The sequence below is a fragment of the Centrocercus urophasianus genome, unplaced genomic scaffold, assembly GCF_019232065.1.
Source record: "Centrocercus urophasianus isolate 14NV4802_14NV808 unplaced genomic scaffold, USGS_Curo_1.0 seq_11, whole genome shotgun sequence".
Lineage (NCBI taxonomy): Eukaryota > Metazoa > Chordata > Aves > Galliformes > Phasianidae > Centrocercus > Centrocercus urophasianus.
The window spans coordinates 81117323-81140829 of NW_024884253.1; the positions used below are offsets into that span (position 1 = coordinate 81117323).

At 39.5% G+C, this 23507-nt stretch overlaps 1 protein-coding gene across 1 annotated transcript; it reads right to left on the reverse strand.

Annotated features, from left to right (window-relative positions):
• Positions 1–6549: 6549 nt before the first annotated feature.
• On the reverse strand, positions 6550–23296 carry EEF1E1 (eukaryotic translation elongation factor 1 epsilon 1). The gene is made up of 4 exons (XM_042839901.1): positions 23148–23296; positions 20967–21167; positions 14320–14415; positions 6550–7217 (listed from the first exon to the last, which is right to left on the reverse strand). The coding sequence occupies exons 1-4, from the start codon at positions 23253–23255 to the stop codon at positions 7077–7079; spliced, it is 546 nt and encodes a 181-aa protein (XP_042695835.1). The 5' UTR covers positions 23256–23296; the 3' UTR covers positions 6550–7076.
• Between the last annotated feature and the right edge of the window lie 211 nt (positions 23297–23507).

A 23507-nucleotide genomic window follows, 5' to 3' on the forward strand; every position in this document is an offset into this window, starting at 1 on the left:
AGGGGTGGACAAAAAGACTGTATGAAATCTTGTGGACCTGAATGAAAGACCTCGAGACGGCAGACCCAGTGCCCTGAGAATGTTGCAGACGACATTGGGCCACCCCGCTTAGGATCCAAATTACGGGCACTGATCATCAGGTAAGACCCCAGATTGGTAACGAAAATAATCTTCTGCTCCCTGCCCCTGAGAATTTAGATCCGGGTACCCATAGAATAAAATGGCCTTGGAAGGTGCAGCTAGGACCCAAGTGGTGTAGCCTACTTGCACCTTGGGGGAGATTGTTGGAGGTGGGAGGCTCAGTAGTCCCTCCAGTAATAGGTACATGGCCTGCTGATGTTGTGGTCGACACTCTGATTTTCATTGCTAAAGGGACCCCCATCGTGTCCCTGTGGCAGATCAGGACACCTCCTTTGGTGCCTGATATCGTTATGCAGCCACAGACATCCGGCCAGAAGGTATGGTACAGGCGGCCGGGACGTGCCCCAGTACAGGTGGAAGTGTTGACCCAGGATAGAAATACGGCCTGTATCTTGCCCTGCAGAGCAGACCTTCCCCTCCTGGTACCTCTGGAACATCTGTATTACTCCCTGTGAGTCTGTGAGCCTTCAGGGCCACCGGAAGGAATGAAATGCCATCAAAGCATTCCAGTGTTGCTGTCAGATCACATGCAACACCCGGTGATGGTCTACACGGGACTGATGGAGCAGAGGACGGACCTGCATCTCACGACCACACGCCTCCAGTAACATCATCGAGCACTGGCCCATAAAAGAACATCAACGTTCACCGATCATCACTCGTCTTGAATTGTACCAACATGCATAATGACAAAAATTGTATAAGTATCACGATGTATTGGATCCCTGTATTAGAGAAAGCCTACCTTTAGTCAACTCGATCATTGGTTCAGGCTGTGAAGGGGTAGAGTGTATGGGAACTGCTGAATCACAGCCTAAACCTCTGATTGACCACCTGAGGCGAGCACTGAGTCAGCCACAGGAGCACAGGTGAAGCTAATTCACCTGTGCTGCCAGAAGGGGTGGAGCCTGGCTGCACCTCTCCTAGACCCCATTTAAGAGCTACCAATGGGGAAGTACCTCTTCTGGAGATTCCTCCTCTTGGAGTCTTCTCAGTGAGCCCAGGATAAGGGTAAGCTTTCCATCCATTCGTTTTTAGTGTGATAACCTGTCTAGCCTACCATTCCTGTATATTTCTTAATTATTACATCTGTGTATTCATCAATTATACAGTGCTTATATTTTAATTGCATCTATAGAATATTCCTGCTGGCTTAATGATCACTAACAATTAGGAGTAGAATTTTTTGGAGATTTATTTTATTGCTGTCCAGGTGAGCTGCAGTGCCCCCCAGGCACTAGTCTATCCTTCAGACAAGATGTTTCCCCCTCTGAGCCATATGTTCCAGCCATCTCTTTTATTTACTAAGAAGGAAATCCTGTAGTTAACAGGATTTATAACTACTGCACTTCTAGGAAAGACTTTTTCCTTCCTATCACAAACAATGTCAGTTCTCAAATTTGGGGACTGCAAGAAGAGCAAGTCCTGTGAAAGATAAATGCCTTGTTTTCTAGGACTACTATCCTGAAACCATTTCTCCTCTTCGTTTGAATTCTCCTTCTTCTTGTTGTTACTATCATAGGAAACGCATTATTTCCTGCATTTATGCCTGTTGTCTTTTTTCTTATTGACCTCACCGTGCTGTCAAGCTTATTCTCAAAGCATATTTAGAAAAAAACAACTAAGGAGGACTTAAAAGAGGTGATGACTATAAAAAGACAATACTTGTGGAGCTCCTAACCCGTCAGTTTGCAGGCAGTAGCCATCAAGTCATAAAAATATGGAAATATCTATGGCTTGGAGCATGAAAATCAACATATGTAGTCATCATGGGTTTTTCTTTGGAGGATAGGCTAAACAAACTCTGTCACTTCTGCCTTGCACTGGAACCCGCTTTCTCTTTTAGGGATCACTCTGCCGTTTCCTATTAGTGTTAGCAGCGCTCCGAATTGCAAAACCTTCAGATTAACGTGCCGAATCCTGTCATTTTTCCCACAGGCTGTCTGGCAATGATAATCCACTAAAGGATTGTTCCATCCGAGTGGCGGTGTCCAAGTCAAACGCTGGCAACAGGCAGGGGAACCCAAACCTGTTGAGGCAGACTTCTGCCGCCATGTGAGGAATCGGAGCGACAGGCTGCAGGGCGGGAGGCAAGGGACACGCTGTGCCCACGCAGGGCGAGTCCATGGGCTGTGCCCGTGATGGAAGACCGCGACTGCCATCCTGATAGCTGGAAGTTTGTGGGCCACGATGCCGATCCTGGTCAGAGCGGGCCTGGGGCTGCGCTTGTTGGAGCAGTGCCTTGTCAGATTAGCTATACGGCTGCTGTGTGCGATTCTCAACCTGGACAGACAGGCCTGCCAGGCAGAAACTGCTCAGGCAGATGATGCTGGGGAGGACAAAAATTATCCACTGCAAGACTAAGAAGACAGATGACACCCAGCAGGAATGGCGAGCCAAATCTGCAGAATCCACAATACAGCTGGCTAGCCCTAGGCTACCTGCCTCTTTGAAGTGGAAGAGACATCACCGATGAGCTGTCAAATTAGATCACCAGCCTGGAAACGCTGAAAGAGATTTAGTTCTTCCAGCAGAGAAGGGGAAGTGTAATAGATGAAAATCTTCCTAAAGGGGCCAAGGTAATGTGGGAGGGGAAGGGGGAATCCTGAACATGCAACAACAATGAAAAATTACTAGCCTCTCTCCTGCCTGCATTGGAAAGATGAAGTTGGCTGCGTTACATGGCAGCAGGAATCACTGCAGTCACTACCAGCATGGGAAATAAGAGCGATGCCTGCAGGAATGCGCACATAGCAGCAACAAGTAAGTGTTTCTATAAAATCAAATTCCTTCCCAGATCAGTGATGTCTTTATATGTCACCCCAGAGCTGGGATCTAGAGTAGTATAAATCTAATATTCAAAACGTGCCACAGAGGGATGCAAAGACCCCAATCTAACACTAAAAGCTCAGTGCAGCAGAGGCACACGATGGCAACTCCCCCCTGCTTTCTTCTCCAATAGCACTTGCTAGTATTGGTGCACGGAAAATGCAAGGAATGCAGTTCAGTTTTGATGGATCAAAACCAAAAATTAAGATTGCCAAGTGCACAAGCATATATTCAGGTGCATGGTGAACGTGACACCTGACCCTTTCATTAGGGTAGGGATGGCAACAGCATGATCTAATTGTACATTCAAGGAAGAAATACTGCTCTTGGTGAGGGGGAAATATTAAATGTAGTAATCCATTAAACCATCCATCACTGCAAATACACTTTGAATTTAAAAGACCATGAAACACACTAAAGATTAAAAGTAATGATAAAACTGAAAACAAAAAGGAAAAAAAAAATTAAGCCTACAAATCCCTCCTCCTAATTTCAACTCCAGCAAAACAACAACAAAATTCCTTAATAGGTGTAAACATACAACTTTAAAATCAATATACATTCATATTAAGGCAAACTTATTTGGAGAAAAATTACGATAACCTATTCCCTGCTTGAGCATTCATGTAGCAGACAAACCACAATTCAACTGCAGAGATTCAAACACAAGATGCTAACAGATCAGAGAATATTATACAAACTAGACCTCTGGATACAAGAGCTTACATAGGATTTTTTAGTATATAACAATTTGGATAGGTGTATCTCTTCCTTCATTGTTATTTCTCTCAACTAATCCCTTTCTAAGTACCTTGCCCTACTCTTCTGCAAAGCCACAGCATCAAGGAACGGAGTTTTGGTTATCTATTGCATTTTAACCAAGAGGAGATTAAAAAAGCTCAAGTTGTAGAGCAATCTTTATCTCTGGCTTTTACTAGAGTGTATTGTATTTCAAGGATAGAACCACATTAACACTTCAAAGGTACATTTTATATATATATTTCAAAATAGTTAATATACATGAACATCTTTGAATTACAGAGTACTCGTGTCTGTTTTAAACTTGTCTCAACTCACTGCTGACAACTTGGGATCCACACCCATGCTTACTAATCTGTTACTCTTCCATCAGCTGTACATATAGTAAACTTTCTCAGTATGTGCGTGAAGAAAGAGAAAAATTATGTTGTCAATATATACTCCAATAAGCTATGACATCCGTTGGGAAGGTTAGGATGCAACTTAAATAATAAGTCTCCCATTTTTAGGGCTATATTCTTCCAAAGTATTGGAAATGAGCAAATTCCTGGGAGAGGAGATATTTCAATTTCAAAATACTTAGAGCGTGGTGTAGCCTATGGAAGACTACAAGAGAAAACTGATTAAAAGGATGTGAAAATATTACCTCTTACAGGCTACCAGCTAGGATATGTCAGCATCCAGGTTTTATGCATTTTACCCGAAGAATCACTGACAACACATTTGATTCCAAGAGGTTTGCACCTACTAAGAGTGGGCAGTGAAGACAAGTAACAGAACTTGTTTGACTCAACCACTTCTGCTGTTAACCTCAAGCAATGCCTACATTACCTGCCTGCCTCATAGGTAAACCACTGATAATACAAAGAACTTAAAAAAGAAAACAAAAGTATTACACACTGAAACTATTATCAAAATTTTCTTTAGTTTTGATTCTGAAGAATGCAGATTTCCATTTATCTGAATGGCCAGGTTTTCTGTTTGTTTTGTGCCTTACTGTAGCACAGACCCTCTTGAACTGCTCATTCCTACCAACTCTTCTATACGGCCTTCCTATATTAAATCCAAATTTTTCTGTAAATCACCACTGACCAATTTTAAGTCTATGCAAGAACTGCCCTTAGATACTTCTGCAGTTCAGCTGAACTCTGACTTCTCACTTAAAGTTACTCATGCAAAGACAGGTGACAATCATCAGTCTGTTGCTGATCTATCCAACACAACACTTGAAAGTCTGTTTGAACACGGCTTGCTTATGAGTGATGCCCATCCCAGTATTGAGGTGAAAAAGACAAGCCAAAGAGGGGGAAGTGTAAGATTCCACTGAACACTTACAATTATCCTATTTATTTCACTGCTGAATTCTTCCATTGCTGAAAGGTTGTCACGCAGTACTATCTCACCATATGGCAACAACCTCAAGTCCTAGAGGCACATACTTAAAAGACCATAACATGTCAGGGCCCCTTGAATAAATTAAATAGAACAATTATGCAAAATAATAATACTGCAATGATGAGATACATTAACAAATGAGACTGTCACTGTTCATGAAACGCCATGAAAATAAATTCCACACATCACTGTGGTCATCATCATCATCAAACTGTGAAGCGACAGAAGTAAAACAACATCACAGTATTTACTGTGCCCTTCAGCAACAGAAATTTTCTGAAAAAAGAAGAGGTTGCAAGGGAAGGAAGTCACTTCTAGCAATATTCAATAAGGGTATAACAAACTATTACAGAAATAGACTAGCAAGGGGTTTTTTTTTTGGTGTTGTTTAAGAAAACAAAACAAAACCCCACAATAGCATGAGTGCTTACCCACGCTCTCTTTAGGTGGAGCGTCAGCATTCATCTGACAGAGCTGAAGCACGTTACAACTCAGTGGTAAACAACATGAAGCTTCATCTTAAAAACCTACCTCAAACAACTTTAGGCCAAGGTACGTTTTCATATTTACTTCCATTAATTTTATTACATACTCAGTGTCTAAGATCAAAAGGTATTAGACAGAAAGAGGTAGCATGGAGGAAATCAATACCATCTGGTTTTCTCAGTGTTCTCTCTGAAGCAAAATGTCTCAATTCATCTTTCTTTGCTTTTAACTCTCTATTCCACTTATCAACTAATCTACATAGGGGAGTGAAAACTGAAATGCTCGAGCTAGCATATCAGTCACCAAATGTACTTCTGTCAGCACAGATCCAGATTTTACTAATCCCTTCTAAACATTTCATGCTTGGTTTTTATTTTTTATTTAATTATTTCAGCAGCAATCTACACTTCTGTTTTACATCAGAGAAAATAAGAGGCTAGGATACTGCAGTCAAAGCATGTAGCGACGTAGAGAAATCCTGACACTTCAACACAGCAGCTGTTTGGGCAAACACCTCAACACCAAAACAAACACCTTATGCCCACCGTGTTCTGTGGCACAGTGACCCAACAACATGTTTCAACTGACAACAGTCTCTTTGGTTTTAAAGCAAACTTTTAAAAACAAGAAGTGATAGTGGAAGAGCAGCTCATCATTATCTCAAGTACTTCCTTCCCCATCTTCTTTTTTAGGACCCTGAAATGTGCAGTCTTTCTTCTGTGGAAATAACATGAAATGACAGCATATGCAGAATCTCAATAAATGCTAATATTGTTGACTATTGTCATAAATGCTAATAAATAAGTGATAAATGCTAATATTGTTGAACATTGTGAAAGAAAATGCTTCTGGATTCTACATCAAAGTCCATAAAATGAAATAGCATGTGAACTAACTTTTATTTTTTTTTTTAATAAACTACAGACTTCCACAGCCAAATTAAGACTACAGTTTTAAAATAATTTATTCAGTCACATAAATACTTTGTAACATTTTCATGTTCCCTTTTTCACATCATTGGCACACAATATAGCTCTTAACTTTTACAAAACTAGTGTAAACATTCATGGAAAATAAAATGAAAAGAGGGACATACGCAGAAACTCAATAAATAGTAAAATGAGTGTGCAGTCAAAGGAAAAGAAGTAATTCTTTCCTACAAAGACCATGTAATTACAGTTGAACGCTTAACTAAAAGAACATTTCATCTTTAAAAAATAGTGAATTAAAACTCAATTCCCATCTTTCTGCCATTGTTGCATTTAATCAGATACATGATAAAATTCTGTAGCCAGTTCAAATTCTTGAACAAAGAATAACAATTCAATGGAACTGTATTACTTGAGGCATCACCAGTTTTGGTTCACATAGAGAAGCTTACAAACCAGTATTTGCAAGGCAGTGGTTTTGGACAATGTAACTTCTAGACTCCCAAATACCACTCTGACACAGTATTAAAATTCTCCTTAATGAGCATTAGTATATAATCTGTTCTTGATAAAGACGACATTAGTCAGATGTTGTCGGACACCTGGATAATGCTGAATGTGGTTGAACCAGCGAGATACATTAAGGTAAATCTCCTTTTCTTGCACAGTGAGGTCCACCTGCGTGGGGAAGAAAGAAAATTGCATTATTAATATTATGAAATGTGGTGAGAAAAAAGAAGTGCAAAGCTTTATGGCTGATTTCAACTTGCAAAAGAGTTGTTGCTGTCCAGCAGCGTTCTGCCTCCATTTCACAGATAAAGATTCACAGCCCAAAACATGTGTTTATTTCCTGAAATGAACACATCTGCAGAATGGAATATACATTTGTATGACATACTTGGAGGTGGGGGAAAGGGTGTTAACTTGCTTGAATTTAACCAGTCTACGAATCCATGTAACACCGAGGAGCAGAGGAGAGTTCCTGAACTTGCATAAGTCTTGTGCACTTCTCTCATTCAGCAGGTGGTCTCGCCTCACTGGCCAAGGGCAAAGTGTATTAGAAGTTCAGGAATACATTTTTTTCAGGCCACTTCATACTGCATAGGAAAGAGGAATGTTGTTTTCCTCTTTGAGCAATAGTTCTACAGTAGTTACCAAGAAACAACACAGCACAGGGCATCACAGTACAGGAAGGACAAGGATCTCTTGGGACGGGTCCAGAGGAGGGTCACTAAGATGAGCAGTGGGCTGGAGCACCTCTCTATGAGGAAAGATTGAGGGAACTGGGCTTGTTTAGCTTGGAAAAGAGAAGGCTCCGGGGAGACCTCATTGTGGCCTTCCAGTAGTTGAAGGAAGCTTATAAACAGGAGGGGGAATGGCTGTTTATGAGGGTGGACAGTGATAGGACAAGGGGGAATGGTTTTAAACTGAGACAGGGGAGGTTTAGGTTAGATATTGGGAGGAAGTTTTTCACACAGAGGATGGTGATGCACTGGAACAGGTTGCCAAGGAGGCTGTGGATGCCCCATCCCTGGAGGCATTCAAGGCCAGGCTGGATGTGGCTCTGGGCAGCCTGGTCTGGTGGTTGGTGACCCTGCATACAGCAGGGGGTTGGAACTAGATGATCGCTGTGGTCCTTTTCAACCCAGGCCATGCTATGATTCTGTGATTCACTGTTCAAATGTGCTATCTAGCTTTATTAGGAAGGCAATTATTATGTTAAAATAAAATGAAAGATGTCTGTATTTCATAAAAGTATTGAAATTTTTATTCCTTACTCCTACAGTTATTTCTATCATTCCCAAACTTTCAAGTCAGTATCAGTCATGTGTTCAGTGTAACTCAGAGTTAAACAGCCACAAGAAGAGCCAGGATTATACAGCTACTCCAACAGCTCCTTGCCACTGCAATACTGGGTAACAGTTATGAGGAGCTTCCGGGCTAGTTTTATCATAGTACTGACCAAGCAAAGTCATTTATGATTACATGTAATCTATACTATTCAAAGTCTTCTAAATTAAAACAAGCAAAATCCTTAAGATTCTCTTTTAAGACTTATTACTTCAGTTTATTTCAAGCAGGCAGTAGAACTAACTATTCCCATACTGTATCACCTGTATTACCTTGCCTTGATTACTAATTCCGCACCTCATTCCTCTGGAACCAAGTTAGTGTATCTATTTAGAGAACAATCTGCTTTTTGTTTTACCTACTGTACTGAGTAAGCTTCAAAGCTATAAAACTATTGGGAACAAAACATGATCTTCATGTGAACCACCCTATCTCATCTCCCCACACAGCCACGTCGAATGGGGTTCACCTCACTTCAGTCAGCCATCAAGATGCACTGATTCACCTCCATGCCTGCAGTTCTAGCTGAGCTAAAAACTTAACAGAGCTTTGTTAGGAAAAGAACAATACTGGTAAGATGAACATCTTGTTACAGACAGAGGCGTTACAAACTAAAAGTGGGAGCTATTAAAATGTAACACTGAATGCTTTTTTAATTAAGATACTTGATAAGTTGCCTGAGGTTCTTCAAGTGTGCTACACTCAGGACAAAATAAACATGCACTACCATTTAGAGGGCGATGTTTCTAATCACATGCAGTTTGTTGTAATTAATGATAGTGTGATGCCAGTGCTTGCTATGAAGCCGTAGAAGCATTTACAAAACAACACACAGTATGAAAAGAGCAACATAGAGCCAAAAAATCATCTAAAACTAATAGGTATCCTCATTTGTAGTAAAGTATGAGCAGGTACTAAAAACACTAAGTTTGGTGACTAAGGTACACTGAGTATTACAATGAGTATTGTATGAGTATTACAATCCAATTGTAATTAGAATACCCCATTTCCAACATCCATAGCGGGCAAGCACTTGGTTATAAGAGTGCTGAAAATAAACTTGACATTTGGCAGGAGATACATTTCTTCTCGAGATTTTATACTTTTAACTCTCCATCCTCACATTTCTTTGATATTATTCGAAAACAGTCTTATGAAAATAGTCCTCCTCCATTCTGTAAGTATAGTGAAAAAACATCTGAATGGCTTCACAGGCAGGTTCTGTAAAAGTAAAACCCTTTCTGTACTTCAAGCACAGCATTCAAGATATCTTTGCTTATTTACATAATGTATTCTCAGTGAAATATATTCAAAAGCACTCTGTGGCATGCTCTATTTTTTACTCAGGACATCACTCTTAGGTTAATTGTTTAGAGATCAGTTCCATGGCGTTTTTACAACATTTTGTTAGATGGGTATTTTCTATTCTTCCTCATTAAATTAGATAATTCCCCCAAGTTAAGAAAGGCTGCTGTTCTGCTGGTAAAATAATTATTTGCTATTAAAGCAATTATTTCAATAGCAAAGAAGCAGACACTCAATTTGATGCCTTTTTTTTTTTTTTTAAATTATGGGGAGAAAAAATAAAAAGCCTTACTCTTCTGCCACAAAGCTCACAAAGGATAATGAAAATGGGCATCACACAATGCAAACAGAAGAGTTTCTAGAAGGACCGTAACTATACCAGCTTTAATTATATTTGCTTTCAGTAGCACTGGGGATGCAGACAAACTCCCATGCCTGTACCTGTATGTGCATGGGAAGTCTAGAAATACCTGTGTATATTTAGAGTCCTTCTGCATGAAGAGAAGGACAGATACTACCAGTTTTTAATCTAGCCTTTAGATATGGAAATAGAGGTGAAAGTAGAAAACAAAACAGCCAAGTTCAGAATTCTGTAAGACACATTTCACATGGTCTTAACTCATTTTCTGCTGTTAGAGGAAAAGCTAAGAATCAAGGTACCTTTAAAGTTTTTATTATTTTTTGCAAATTGAGGACTGTTAGCATAATTCTTTAGAATGAAAGCCTGTTATCCAGGTTCTAAGATAAGTAGTGTATCAATGAATATTAAAAGAAATTATGGCAATCCATTAAATACTGGAAATCATCCCAGAATCATCCTAGAATGGCCTGGGTTGAAAAGGACCACAGTGATCACCTAGTTTCAACCTCCCCGATACATGCAGGGTCACCAACCATAACCTCCTTGGGCAACCTGTTCCAGTGCTTCACCATCCTCTGTGTGAAAAACTTCCTCCTAATATCTAACCTAAACCTCCCCTGTCTCAGTTTAAAATCATTCCCCCTTGTCCTATCACTGTCCACCCTCATAAACAGCCGTTCCCCCTCCTGTTTATAAGCTCCCTTCAAGTACTGAAGGCCACTATGAGGTCTCCGCAGAGCCTTCTCTTTTCCAAACTAAACAAGCCCAGTTCCCTCAACCCTTCTTCATAGCAGAGGTGCTCCAGCCCTCTGATCATCTTGGTGTCCCTCCTCCAGACCCGATCCAAGAGCTCTACATCTTTCTTGTGCTTGTGGCCCCAGCAAATATTATCATGAAAAAAAAAAAAAAACCAAACAGGAAAAGAAACTACTAATGCAGTCTCATTATATTTCTACATTAGTAATCCTGACTCGAGGAGCATAACTCGGTTTGGTAATAGATTGTACTAGAATTGACCCCAAAATTTTGACGGAGGCTTCTATTTGTAGATACATAAATTTCACCCCAAGTTGTTTTCCAGCACTCATTAAATAAATTTTAAATTCAGACATACAGATCTGATATGACTACTTTGGTTCTGCCTGAATTTACAAAGTAGAAAAAAAAACTAAGTCAGATCAGCCTCTGTATTGATAATTTCTCTTAAACATTTTTAAGTAAGACTTCACTAGTTTGGTTCTATTTACAAATTAAAACATAGGGAAAACTTTAAGAACAAGTTCATCACCACAGGGGAACTTAATGCTCACTGATTGCCCAAGTTATCTTCAAGCAGTGTTTCCTAATTCATATTTTCTTTGCAATCTGAGCTTTAACCTAGCAGAACTTCACTGTTGATCACATTCATCTACATAAACATTTGAGTAATCTGTATGTCTAAAGACAAGAGTGTTTATACATACTAAGGTACATGGTTCAGAGGGAAAATATTGATGGTTGGACTGCATGGTCTTGGAGGTCCTTTTCAACCTTGGTGATTCTGATTCTACATTAGACACATGGAGACATGGAATTACATATGACAGTGTAAGTCATGGCAATTTAAAAGAAGGCATCTGAGAGCTAGCACCAAGCATTACACTTTTTGGGTATTTGTGACCTACATCATCATACAGAACAGTGTACACAGTTTACTTACTGCCTCATTATTACCAGTGTATATTTCTAATTAAGAGACTTATTTTTTTCCCTCTACTAGTCTGCATGAAGAACAAAAAGATTCCCTTAGTGACCTTCTCTCACTAAAATCCTAATTCCTTGGTCATTGCATGGATTTCTAGACATCTATTGTTGTGCTAAATAGAAAAGAACGAAAGAAAGGCATGCAACTGTAAGATTAAAAGTTGCTGTTAGTCTATTTGAATCAGGAATCAGTTTTTCCTATTGATTCTTCACTGACAAGAATATACAGTTTCCAGAACCCCACCTGGATAACGAGGGGTGCAAAGCAAAAGTGGAAGTGGGGAGGATTACAGAGATGTATTATTTATACACAGAAACACTACTAAAAGAAGGTGGAGGAGTTAGTAGTAAAAGCAGGTGGTCTTAATTTAAACTGTTTCCAATACCAGGTGCATGAGATGGTTTCAAAACTTCTAACACTGCTCAGCTCATGCAGTGCAATCACAGTATGTCACAAGTACGTATTTTATAGAGCTATCTGTTACCCCATCAAAGACAGGGAGATTGGCCCTAAGGATCTTTATCAACAACCCTCTCAGATCCATAGACAACAAGAACATCTCTTATTTTAAGGGATTATCAAAGACAAAGTATTTTGCACGAGGCTTAGCTCAAACAGCAGTGGATATCAGGAACTGCTTCCTTGGAATGCACCACATTAAAAGATGGAGCAGCTTTCCCCTCCACCTAAGGCTTGAGGCACAGAAACAGTTCTGAAAGTACTCTCTTCTCATTACAGGAAAAAAAAAATAGTCACAGGATTCTACAGTTCAAGATATCTTACTTCCATTAACTACTTAGTTAACTACTTACTTGACTACTAATATTAATCAATTTTAAAGCCTTAAAAACATACACAATCTAGCTAATCCGTGGCGAGCAGCTTCTGATATTCCTCTATTGGAGAGCAACCCCATTATTTGCCCTTTATACCTTTCTGAGTCACAAAATTATCATCTACAAAAATCAAGCACTTCAGAAGCAGATGTTGTACAATAAACTTGTCCCAACTAGTGTCTGCATGGTTGCAGGCACCCAGGAGCACTAAGTCATTTGTTTTTACCATCTGCTCTATTTCCCAAAGCAATAACTTGTGTCTTTTCTTCTTGATTAGGTGGTCTACTCTAGAGCAAACTCTAAATATAAAATACGCTTGATTTTCCCCAGCCTAAGGTTTTTTTTTTTTTAATGTCTCATTTGAGTTTGTATTTTCTTACACTACATAGTTGTATTTTTAAAAGTATTCTTACACATCTGTACTGCCATATAATATGGGAAAGGTAAACATTTGACATACAAGTTAACACATCCATCCTTTACAAGGAAAATATGACTCAAGTATAACTTCAACATAAGATCTCTTTCATTTTTGGTTATATTTCATTACCTGATCTCTTCCCCCACCTCCTCTCTTTAAAATCCCTTCTGTAGCACAGCATTCTAGTACTCTGCCTTTAATTGTGTAAACCAACAATTTAACTAGCTGAACCCTTTCCCCTGTTTCCTATTGTAAAACTCACTGACTTTGTCCTCTCGAGACTTTGGCAGACTGGTTTGATTTGTTTAGCAGTGTTCACTCAAGAGAAGGAGCACTCACAATCACATTCCAGTTGCTCAAATACAACTAACTTCTATTTCTTCATTTTCAAATTACCTCTCGAGGTTCAGAAGTGAGGTGGAACAATTTTTAAGCACTTCACAGTAAACACTAAGCTACACATGAAGAACCTCTACATCATTTTCATTCAGTAAAACCCCTTGCTCCCCACTCCAAGTACCAGCTCCTCATGTTATTTCCATATTCAGTGTTATCAAGTCTTATCACTAAGTCTTGAAACACCAATGACCTTTTATCCTGGCTGACACTTGTATGCATTCATCCTTCAGGAACTTGATTAATGTGCATCTTCCATAGCACCAGTAGTACTTCTAACAATTTTAGTACTTGAGTTCTGACACCTTTTAGTTTCATTTATCAGCTATCATACCGGGGCTGTGGATGCCCCGTCCCTGGAGGTGTTCAAGGCCAGGTTGGATGGGTGCTGGGCAGCCTGGTCTGGTATTAAATGGGGAGGTTGGTGGCCCTGCCAGTGGTGAGGGGATGGAGCTTCATGATCCTTGAAGTCCCTTCCAACCTGGGCCATTCTGTGATTCTATGATTACCCCCATAGTTCTGCAAACAGACACGTTTCAGACCTGAACACATACGATCCCTCATAGGTAGAAACAGAGGGACAGGTATCGTTCTCATGTTATAGATAGGAAACTAAAGCAGTACAGATACGGTACTACAGATAAAACTTATTTTCACAGATCTATGGCTAAATGTAAAAAAGATTAAAAATGAACATTTATAGACAAATTATATTTGAAGATCTTTGGAAGAAATCTCATTTTTTCCCCCCATAACTGTCATTGATTAATTCAGTAGATCAACTTGCACAGCAATAAATTGCCCCTCACATAAACAAGCAATTACAATGACTGCACACACATAAAAGTAATGCAAACAGTACTTACCATAACATGATGCAATCCGTAGTACATCAAAATATCTGCTAAGGTAAAACTGTTTCCTGCAAGGTAGACTTTATCTTCAAGGTGCGCATTAAGATCCTAAAAATAATAATTGAAAAAAATGATTACAGTGCTGATGTGGGTAGACAAAACACTAAGGCAGTTAAAACAAAAAAGAGAAATTCCTCTGAGATCACACATGTACAATAAATGCCAGCTGCAATTTATTCAAACATAGAAAAGAAGAAAGACATACGAAGATGAAAAATTTTAAGTACTTCCTAAATGCTTTCAAATCCATCTTTTCCAGGCTACAATTTACTGAAATAAAAAAAATAACCTAGAGTCATGCATTTTCTTGGCTAGCATGTATGATTCATAAGAACACCAGTGCTTCAAAGAAACGCTTAAATTACAAATACACAACAAGTGAGGAAAACAAAGGTATGATGGGGTAGGAGGGGCATTTCAAGCTCCTGTCTGGAACTTGAAGCTAATTAGCTGCTTCCATTTGACCCCTGCTTTTATTAATGTTGAAATCACTGATAGCAATTCACAATCAATACTGTCAGTTCAGTCACTACAGAAGCCCATACAAAGGAGCACTGCTTCTGAACTTCACGTGTACCTCTCTTGCTCAGCAACTCTGTATTAGAGGCTACAAGGCTGTGTAGCAGAGGGCTTCCATTTCAGTTCAATGAGTAAATAGCTCAAGTCTGTATTACTTAAGGACTCCTTTAATATGCAATCATTCTCTGCAGGAAAACAGAAGGCTGATGTTTACTGTTGCTCAACTGCATTGTATCTGAAATTCAGGTACTGCCTGCCAGCTCTCTCTTCACCCATCCAGAAGTAGTACCCTCCATTTCACCATACCTTACCTACTTCTCATCCAAGTCACACATCTTTGTGCCCTCTACCTCCCTCTGAAGAAAACTTAACAGCCAGCAGATTTACTCAGCTCTAATCCTAAGGGCAAACTGGTTTTTATGATGTTCTTTCCTGAAAGGTAGGAAAACAGTTCCCCGCCTTTTCCTTGTATGTGGAAATTTCCTGCTAATGTTCCTCTGCTGGTTGGAAAACAAACAAGAAAACAAACAAACAAGCCTCCAGAAAATGCAACTTCCTCCTGGAAATAAAGGTAAGAAGCTTAAACAATGTTTTTCAAAGATCACGATTATTCAAGATTATCAGTCTCAACTACAGCTTGTTTCATTTTAAGGGAAGAATATGGGATATATTCATTACTGAAAGTAAAAAAAATAAATAGATTTAGCCTGAATTGCAATTCTAGCTCCATAATTCTGCTTTCTCAAACATGCAGACATATCCTACAGTGCATACACATAAAAAGAAAAAAAAGGGAAACATCTGACCATGCATTTAAGTATGGCAAGTTGGACTCCATTATGCAATGTTCTTCGGCAGCCTCTTTATGACAGGAGTCCTGTGCTTCCTAATATTTAAACATCCAAGTGTCTGCTTTGATTTACTTTTACTAGAGCAAATCAAGGAAAAATATTAACCCCTGCATAGTTCAGAATCTGTATGGTCATCTGCCTCCAGCTACGTAGCTATTTATGTTTTTCTAAGACTGGTTTGCTGCTTTGTTCTTGTTTGTTAGGTCTCACTTTAAAGATGTAACTACAATTCTGTAGTTGAATTTTATTCATGTAACAGAAGCAAATGCTATGTTAAAAAGAAAAGAGCTCACATCAGAAAATCTGCAAGTCAGTACATATGCTGCACGGTATATTTGTAAATACACAAATTATTTATCAGTAAGAAATAACTCAAACTTCAAAGTAAAGTTACCCACTGAAGTGTTAACAATTATTTATTCTAATTAAAATTTTATCAAGTCAGTTAACTGGCAGTTTGACAAATGTGTTTTATTCGTGGATAAATCAGCATTAGTCTGCATTTTTCTTTTGGAATACACACATTCCTCTCGTAAGATACAGAAAAATACTGATTTCATACTGTCAAAGTCAAGTTAATTTAGAAACACCACAGAGCATTCCTTTCCATGTGCACTAGGAACATTTAATCAATCCTGTTTCATATGTTGTACTTCCCGTGGATTATTATATTACTGGCTAATTGCCAGCTGTGTTAGAACTCCTGAAAGCCAAGCCTTCTTAACTGTCCTCAGCATTAAATTCAAACAGCCTTCCTGTCACGGAGAGATTAGTGAAAATATGAATGCAATACTCCATTTGAATTTCTATTACCATCTAGAAATTCAGGTCTGTTAGCTGTTATTTGTGTCACTGCCTTTCATCTACTTGATGTCTTCTTAAATCAATTATGTATTTACAACTCTAATAGCAAGTGATTGACAGAGTCTTGCAAATTGCTCGTGGCTAAATTAACTTCTTGGTGCAATCCTGCAGGAACCCCTTCTCAAGTTTCAGATACATTCAAAGTATAACAGCAGTTTACTGTAATAATACACACTGAACAACTGCAGCAATTTCAATCCCAGTTTTGGGTACGAATGAGGAAAAAGCAAGAGAAAAAAAAACAAGATGTTGTATTATTTATAGACTTACTGATGGATTTCTGAACTGATATTCTGTGATACAAAATATCCTGATGCACAGTGACAGCTCAACACATCCCATACACAGCACATTTTTCATGTGGTTTACTTTAGCTATGAAGCACAATTGTCTGTAACCCCGTTCATCCATTAAGATAACTAAACCCCTCCCAGACCACAAGTTGAGACAGAGTCCACCATTGCATCTCAGGTAACAGCTGCCTCCTACAATGACTCAATAACTTATAAGGGATCTAATCATACCCTGATTACATTTTGGATACTTTGCCCATAGAAATGCTCTGCTGGTATACGTACTTTCTTTCAACATTCCTTCAGTGAGTAACAGTCAGAGGGTCACTGCCCACCTAAATGCCTTCACAGGGCACTACACAAAGAGAGTTAAGCACTCACATGTCCCAAACAAATCCTGGACAACACAGAATCCAAGAAGAGGATTCAAGAGTCCTTCCAAGAAAGGCACAACTTCATGGTTAGGGGTGTATCCTTGTTTTCAGTTCTGATGCAAGACATCTATCTAAAGGTGAGCTAAGCCTGGTCTGGAAAAATATTATATTCATAATGTGATTTCTGCAAAGGATAGAAGAAAGATAGCTCTCTTAACAACTGCTGCTCAAATAATCAAAACACAATCTTTTATGCCTGCAAGCAAACAATTTCACTCTTAGAAAAAGGAGAGGAGTGGAAACAGGCACAGAGTTCCAATAAAGCTTGCTGGACAAGCTTGTTGAAGTGGTTAGGCAACCCATTGAAAAACAGCATACAAGAACCATGGATTAATGCCATGAAGGCAAATGCAATGGATTAACCTACATAGTGATAGAAACAGTAATTTTTCAAACAAGTACAACAATAACTGAAGCTTGTAACAATTTATTTAGATTTCTAATTGAACTTCATGATTGGAGCCAGAAAGCACAAGAAATTAGGACAGAATTGGCTGTAATCGTGGAATATTTTTTATATGAGATGCAGCAAGGAGTACACAAATTCTTGGCTATAATCACTTTCCAGAAAACAGAGTTAGAACTTTCTACAGCTCCACAGAAACTTTTCTGTGAAATCCAGTAGAAACTCCCAGCTACATTTGGAATAGACAGTATTTGTCCCCTCTCAGGTACCAAGTTTTCAATACATAAAATTGACAAGTCAGAGACATTCAAATCTCATGAATGGAATTTGTTAATATACAAGCAGAAATTTGGTGGCATGAGCATTTCTCAGAAGTTCTCAGTTCTTCGGCAGAGGAGCAGAATCCCTACTTGGTATCAAGAAAAACTCAAGAATTCGGATATTCCCCCCACTCCTCATATGTAATTTAATTTCCCACTAATTAAAAATCATTCCATTGATCAGAAGCAAAGGAAATTCAGTCTCATTCTGTGGAAACGGAAGTTAACATAACACATTGGACTGATATCATCACCACCATTGACAGTAATTATTTCTACACATCTGTAGACCAGCCCACAGGCATTGCTTTTGTTTATTTTGTCCAGCACAGCAACTCAACCCAATTTGGACAGAACTATTTAACACGTGCATTGAAAATTTCTGAACTGCACGGATTTTGCTCCAAATAAATTAAAAATTCTTCTTGAGGTGGCCTCCTTCACAATTGTTTTCATGTCAGGTAACAGCTTTAGTCAACTTGCCAGTCAGAACAAGCTTACAAATGTTTTCTTAAGGCTAACAAAAAAACCCTCCCTCTCTTCAAATTAGCAAACATTACAGCAGTTATTAACTGATGTTTTTCAGAACCACATCAGCTCATTTAAGGGTTAACCAGTGGCAGCCCAAAGTTTACAACAGAAGCAACTGAACTGTTTTTGGCACAGCTTATTATAAATTGTGGCTCTAGGCTGCAACTGTCCCAAGACTGCCATTGATTATTCCAGACACGTTGTAAAACTACAGTCTCAGACTTGCCTCCCTATTTTAGTCCCCCCCCCTCCTTTCTTTTCCCTTCTCATACTCCCTTTTGGCATAGTATACTTTAATGGTAGGCTGCCTCTTGCTCTGATTAATCACGGCAGCAAGAGAACAAATTAAAAAAAAAGTTAATTGCTACCCTGCAAAATTATTAGTGCTGGAGCAATTCCACAGCATCAAGATAAACTCTGGCCATTCAGCATCTGCTATGAAAGAAAAGCTGTAGAAAAAATTAAGTGCTATTTAGGATCTCTCTCTTCGCACACAGACACAAACACAGACACAGACACAGACACACAGGCAGGCAGTCAGCATAACTTCAGGGAGACTTTCTCAATGATGAACTTTTGTTTGGAAATAATTTATCCACATGTCTGTTTTAGCAAATTGCTTTTTTCAGACTGTCAGGGCTGCTAAGGGCAAAACTGAAAAAGACAAAAAATATCAGCTTCAGAATGAAAATGTACCTGGTGTTACCACCCAATCAGTTCTACAAAATACTTGTGGGTGCAATGACAAAGCAGGTATCATCATTTAAGCCACTCAGACTTGAAGTCTTTAATTTTTGTGAATTAGACTAAGGGCAAATCCTTGCAAGATGTTTGGATGTTGCTTAGGAAGGTAATTCACAACTGCTGTGATGAAGCTCTACGTAGCTGAACAATCTTCTATCAAATTATATATATAAAAAAAAAAGGTAGAAAGGGATCTCCAGCAGCCACCTCACCTTGTCACACCTCCTGTTCAAAGTATAGCTAAACTTCAAGTTAAATCATAATTAGTCCATGCCTCCATCAGTTGAATGCTTAAGTCTTGAGGGATAGACAGCACTTTCAAAGAGTAGCTCTGACTGTAAAGGTTCTGATACCATCCACATAGAAGATAAAACTAGTGCTGTTATAGGGAAAAAAAGAAAAGCAAGCTTGTGCTCATCCCATAGATAAAATGAGATCAAGATAACTCAGATTATCTGAGGTGTAAGTGAAAGAAGTTATTCTGTAGGATGCTCACCAATTCAGTCTTTTTACCGGGCACGATATCCCATGGCCTTAAGATTTAGGGTGCTGTCACTTAGAGAAGGATAATGAATTATTAACAACATATTGCTCTGCACCACTCCCAAAATGTAAAATTTCTTTTGATTTCAAGCAACACAGAAAGTTACATCTAGAAAAAATACTGGAGCAGCAGTCTATCTTTGGCTTGCTGCAATTTTATTTGACTCAGATCTGCCACACCTAACAAAAATCAGAAGCATTAAAACTCTGCTATCACGAAGAATAGACAATCCAATGCCTAGCAACTCACAAAGCTACATCCAAATCTAGACTGATTCAGTAGCATTTGGGTCTTTCTATTTAAAATTGATATGTGTTTCACATACACTTGGTAAACAGTCCCTCAGTACTTAAAAGCATAAAGCAATTTTTCTCTTCAAGCTCTGTTCCCAAAAGATTGCAAACATTCCAATTATCAGTCACAAGGAGTAAGCAGCAAAATAGAATAAGCTTTTCAATCTACTCCCTGCCATCTGGCTGCTTAAATAAAGGGGTTACCCCTGAGATTTTTTTTTCTGTTTCCACCTATCTTAGAATAAGAAAGCTTCAGACTACAAGAAAAAACTGAGTACAGTTGTCTGAAGGCTCCGTACAAAGCAGCTTCATTTGAAGATTGGTTTTTGCAGATTTGCAAAATCTGAAGGTTTTGTTTTTCACTGTTTCACAACACAACTGAGACAACATCATGTATGGACTATATTGCAACTACTAAATCAGGAGGAGAAAAAAAATCTGTATCTGCACAGTTATCTTGTGTTAGCTTGTTTATAACTGAGGTTTTATGAAGGCAGAAAGAAACCAGAGCATCACAAGACAGAGCTGTTAAATAATCTCTATCTGGAATGTTCTAAGCAGTTCACAGCATTACAGCCATAAAACGTGGTAAGAGATTGGCTTCATGTATTTCTGAGTTTGCTTTCAGGTGGCTTTTATGTTTTGCTAATAAAAATCAAAAAGCAGAAGAAAAGCCAGCACTGAAAGACACTCTCCAGTTACTAATCACTTACTTGGTTTTGCTCATGTTAGCACACAGATATTTTCAAGGTCTAATCTCTCCAAAATGCATTGGCAAGTCAGAACTAAGCACTCCTTACCTTCAGAACTGTTCTGGTATCTTCTCTACTAGATTGTCTGCCTACTTGAGTCACTCTGTATTCCAACCACTGATGAACCACTGCTTTCTCCTCTGCAGAACTTCCAAGCAGTTGCTCTTTCTTAGCCTGTTTAACTAAGTATGAAGCTATGGTAACTAATCCTGTCAGACCAGGACCGTTGTTTGTCTGCAGAACAGGAACCTAGGAAAAGGAAGAAATGTTGTAAGGTTATAAAACTGATTCAAAAAAAAGCAGACTCTTTGTGAGCTTAACTATTATTTCTTTGTAGTCTCTCAGAAGACTCTTAAAAACAATGTATCAATTTGTAAGCATTCAAGCTAAAAGTAATAAAGTGAAATATGCATGTTGTATTTCTACTTTTTGGGGTGGTTTATTTTCAGATTTTACAGATTACACATTCAGTGCGCACTGGGCAACCCAGAACTCCTTCAGTTCAGTGCACATTTATCACAAAATAATCAAGCTGCACTAATTCTAGCAGTAAGTAGTAGTGTCGTTCTGACACTGTCAGGAGACACTAACTGAACCATGATTCGTTTTCAGGTTCCAGGCTCCAACTTCAGTTTCCACTTTCCATCACGACAGCCTGACTTAGTGAAATACTTATACACACTTCCTGTTCCATTGCCAAACAGCAGAACAAGCTATTAGTTCAGAGAGGACCACACAACACAAACCTCTAGCTTGAATTGCGTATCTGTTAGTGATGTTACCACGTTCAAGTGATTTTAATTAATTGTCTCTGGGAAAAAGCATTAATAAATCTTTATAATAATAAAGCATGACATGTCTTTAACAAAAAGGAGCATAACTTAAACATTTCAACATTTTTAACTACAGCAAAGATCCCTATTATTGTAAGAACTGATTATATTTAAGTTGTGAAATTAAATTGTATTTTATGAAGAAGCAGAAGAGAATCAGTGACACAGAATTTTTAAAGGCAACGTACTGGAGTTACAAAATCACTGTTCAAGAGCACAACTTCACAACATGGTCCTCATCACTGTTTCACAAGCATTGCTTCAAAGAGAAGCATCAAAACACATAAAACACTTAAAATTGAACACGTTATAGGCTTTGGGGGTATAGAAAAATGAGTAGCCAGTTTGCCTTGAAAAGCTCCTTCGGAACACACAATTAATAGAGCAAGTATTAACAATCTTTCACAGCAGGAAAGGAAACTCAACTACTAAGAATCAGAAATGAAATGAATGCAACTTCACTGCAACAGCCTAAAGTTTATTCACGCATTCAAGGCGTCACATGGTGGAAAGTTATCATTTCTTAAGGATATCTTAGCACACAAAGGACACCATCTACCTTCAGATTTAGTGAATGTAATAAGATGTAAGTTTAATAGACAGTATTTAATCTGCAGTTCTGCCTGGAGTCCTTAACTATGCATTTTTTTCACTGAACACATGATCAGGAAAAGTGATGGACAGCCAGATTTCATGACTCACACCTTCAGACTAATGCCAGTCATGGCACTGAAACATCACTCAAATTGTTAACTAAGGAAGCTTACTACATTTGAAAGCAAGGAATGCAGATGTGGATGTCAAGCACTGTAATCATAAACAGTAAATTAAGTGAAGGAAAAACAACACGTACAAAAGCAGAAGGGAACTGCACAGTTGCTTTTCTCTGGTATTCTTCTCAGAGAAGAGCCTGCAAAGGCTCCCACACATCTGCCCTTCCCCTGCTCCCCACACTATTTCCCTCAAGCCCCCATTGCCTTCCAAGCTGCAGAACGTAACGCTTTGCTGCAAGCTTCAAGACACTGAGACATCGACTTTAATCCGAGCAGAATTTTAACGAGCAAATCCCTTTTCCTCAGATGCATTTCTAACATCGAAATCCTACCCTTTACCTCACCACATCAGCACAGATATAACCGCACTGACACCAGGGAAACGCAGGCACAAGGAGAGCGCCGCATGAGTTAAGCCGACGTATCTCCAATGAGGCACAGTAAGCCCTTTAACCCAGAGGGAGAAGCTCCCTGGACGTGCGGGCGACAGCGATCCGCCACAGCGAGAGGAGAGCGGTGAAAAAAGGCGATGGAGAGGAGATGACGGCGCAGGACGGGGACAGCTGAGGGAAAGGACACCCGCGCGCCGCTGCCCGCTCCCGGCCCCTCCTGGCTCCCTTCACCTGCCGCTCCCCCTGGGCGCCGTACTTGTTCCCGCTCTGCAGGCCCAGCGCCTTCTCCAGTAAGGCCAGCTCATCCGCTACCGGCCCCAGCCGCGCGGCGGCCGCCATCTTTCTCAGAGAAGCACCTGGTCGGAAAGGACCGGCCGCAGCCGCCACCTGCCAACAACCGCTAATCCCATTGGAGAACACGCCACCACACCTCCTCAACAACCGTTGTTGCCATTGGGCTGAAGGACTCAGCCGACCAATCAGACGCTCGGCTCAGTCCATTCTTGCGAGGAGCCAATCCGAGTTTTGAAACCTCGGAGAAGCGAGGGAGGTTCCGCGGCTCGCTGAGTGCGCATGCGCAAAGGACGCCCG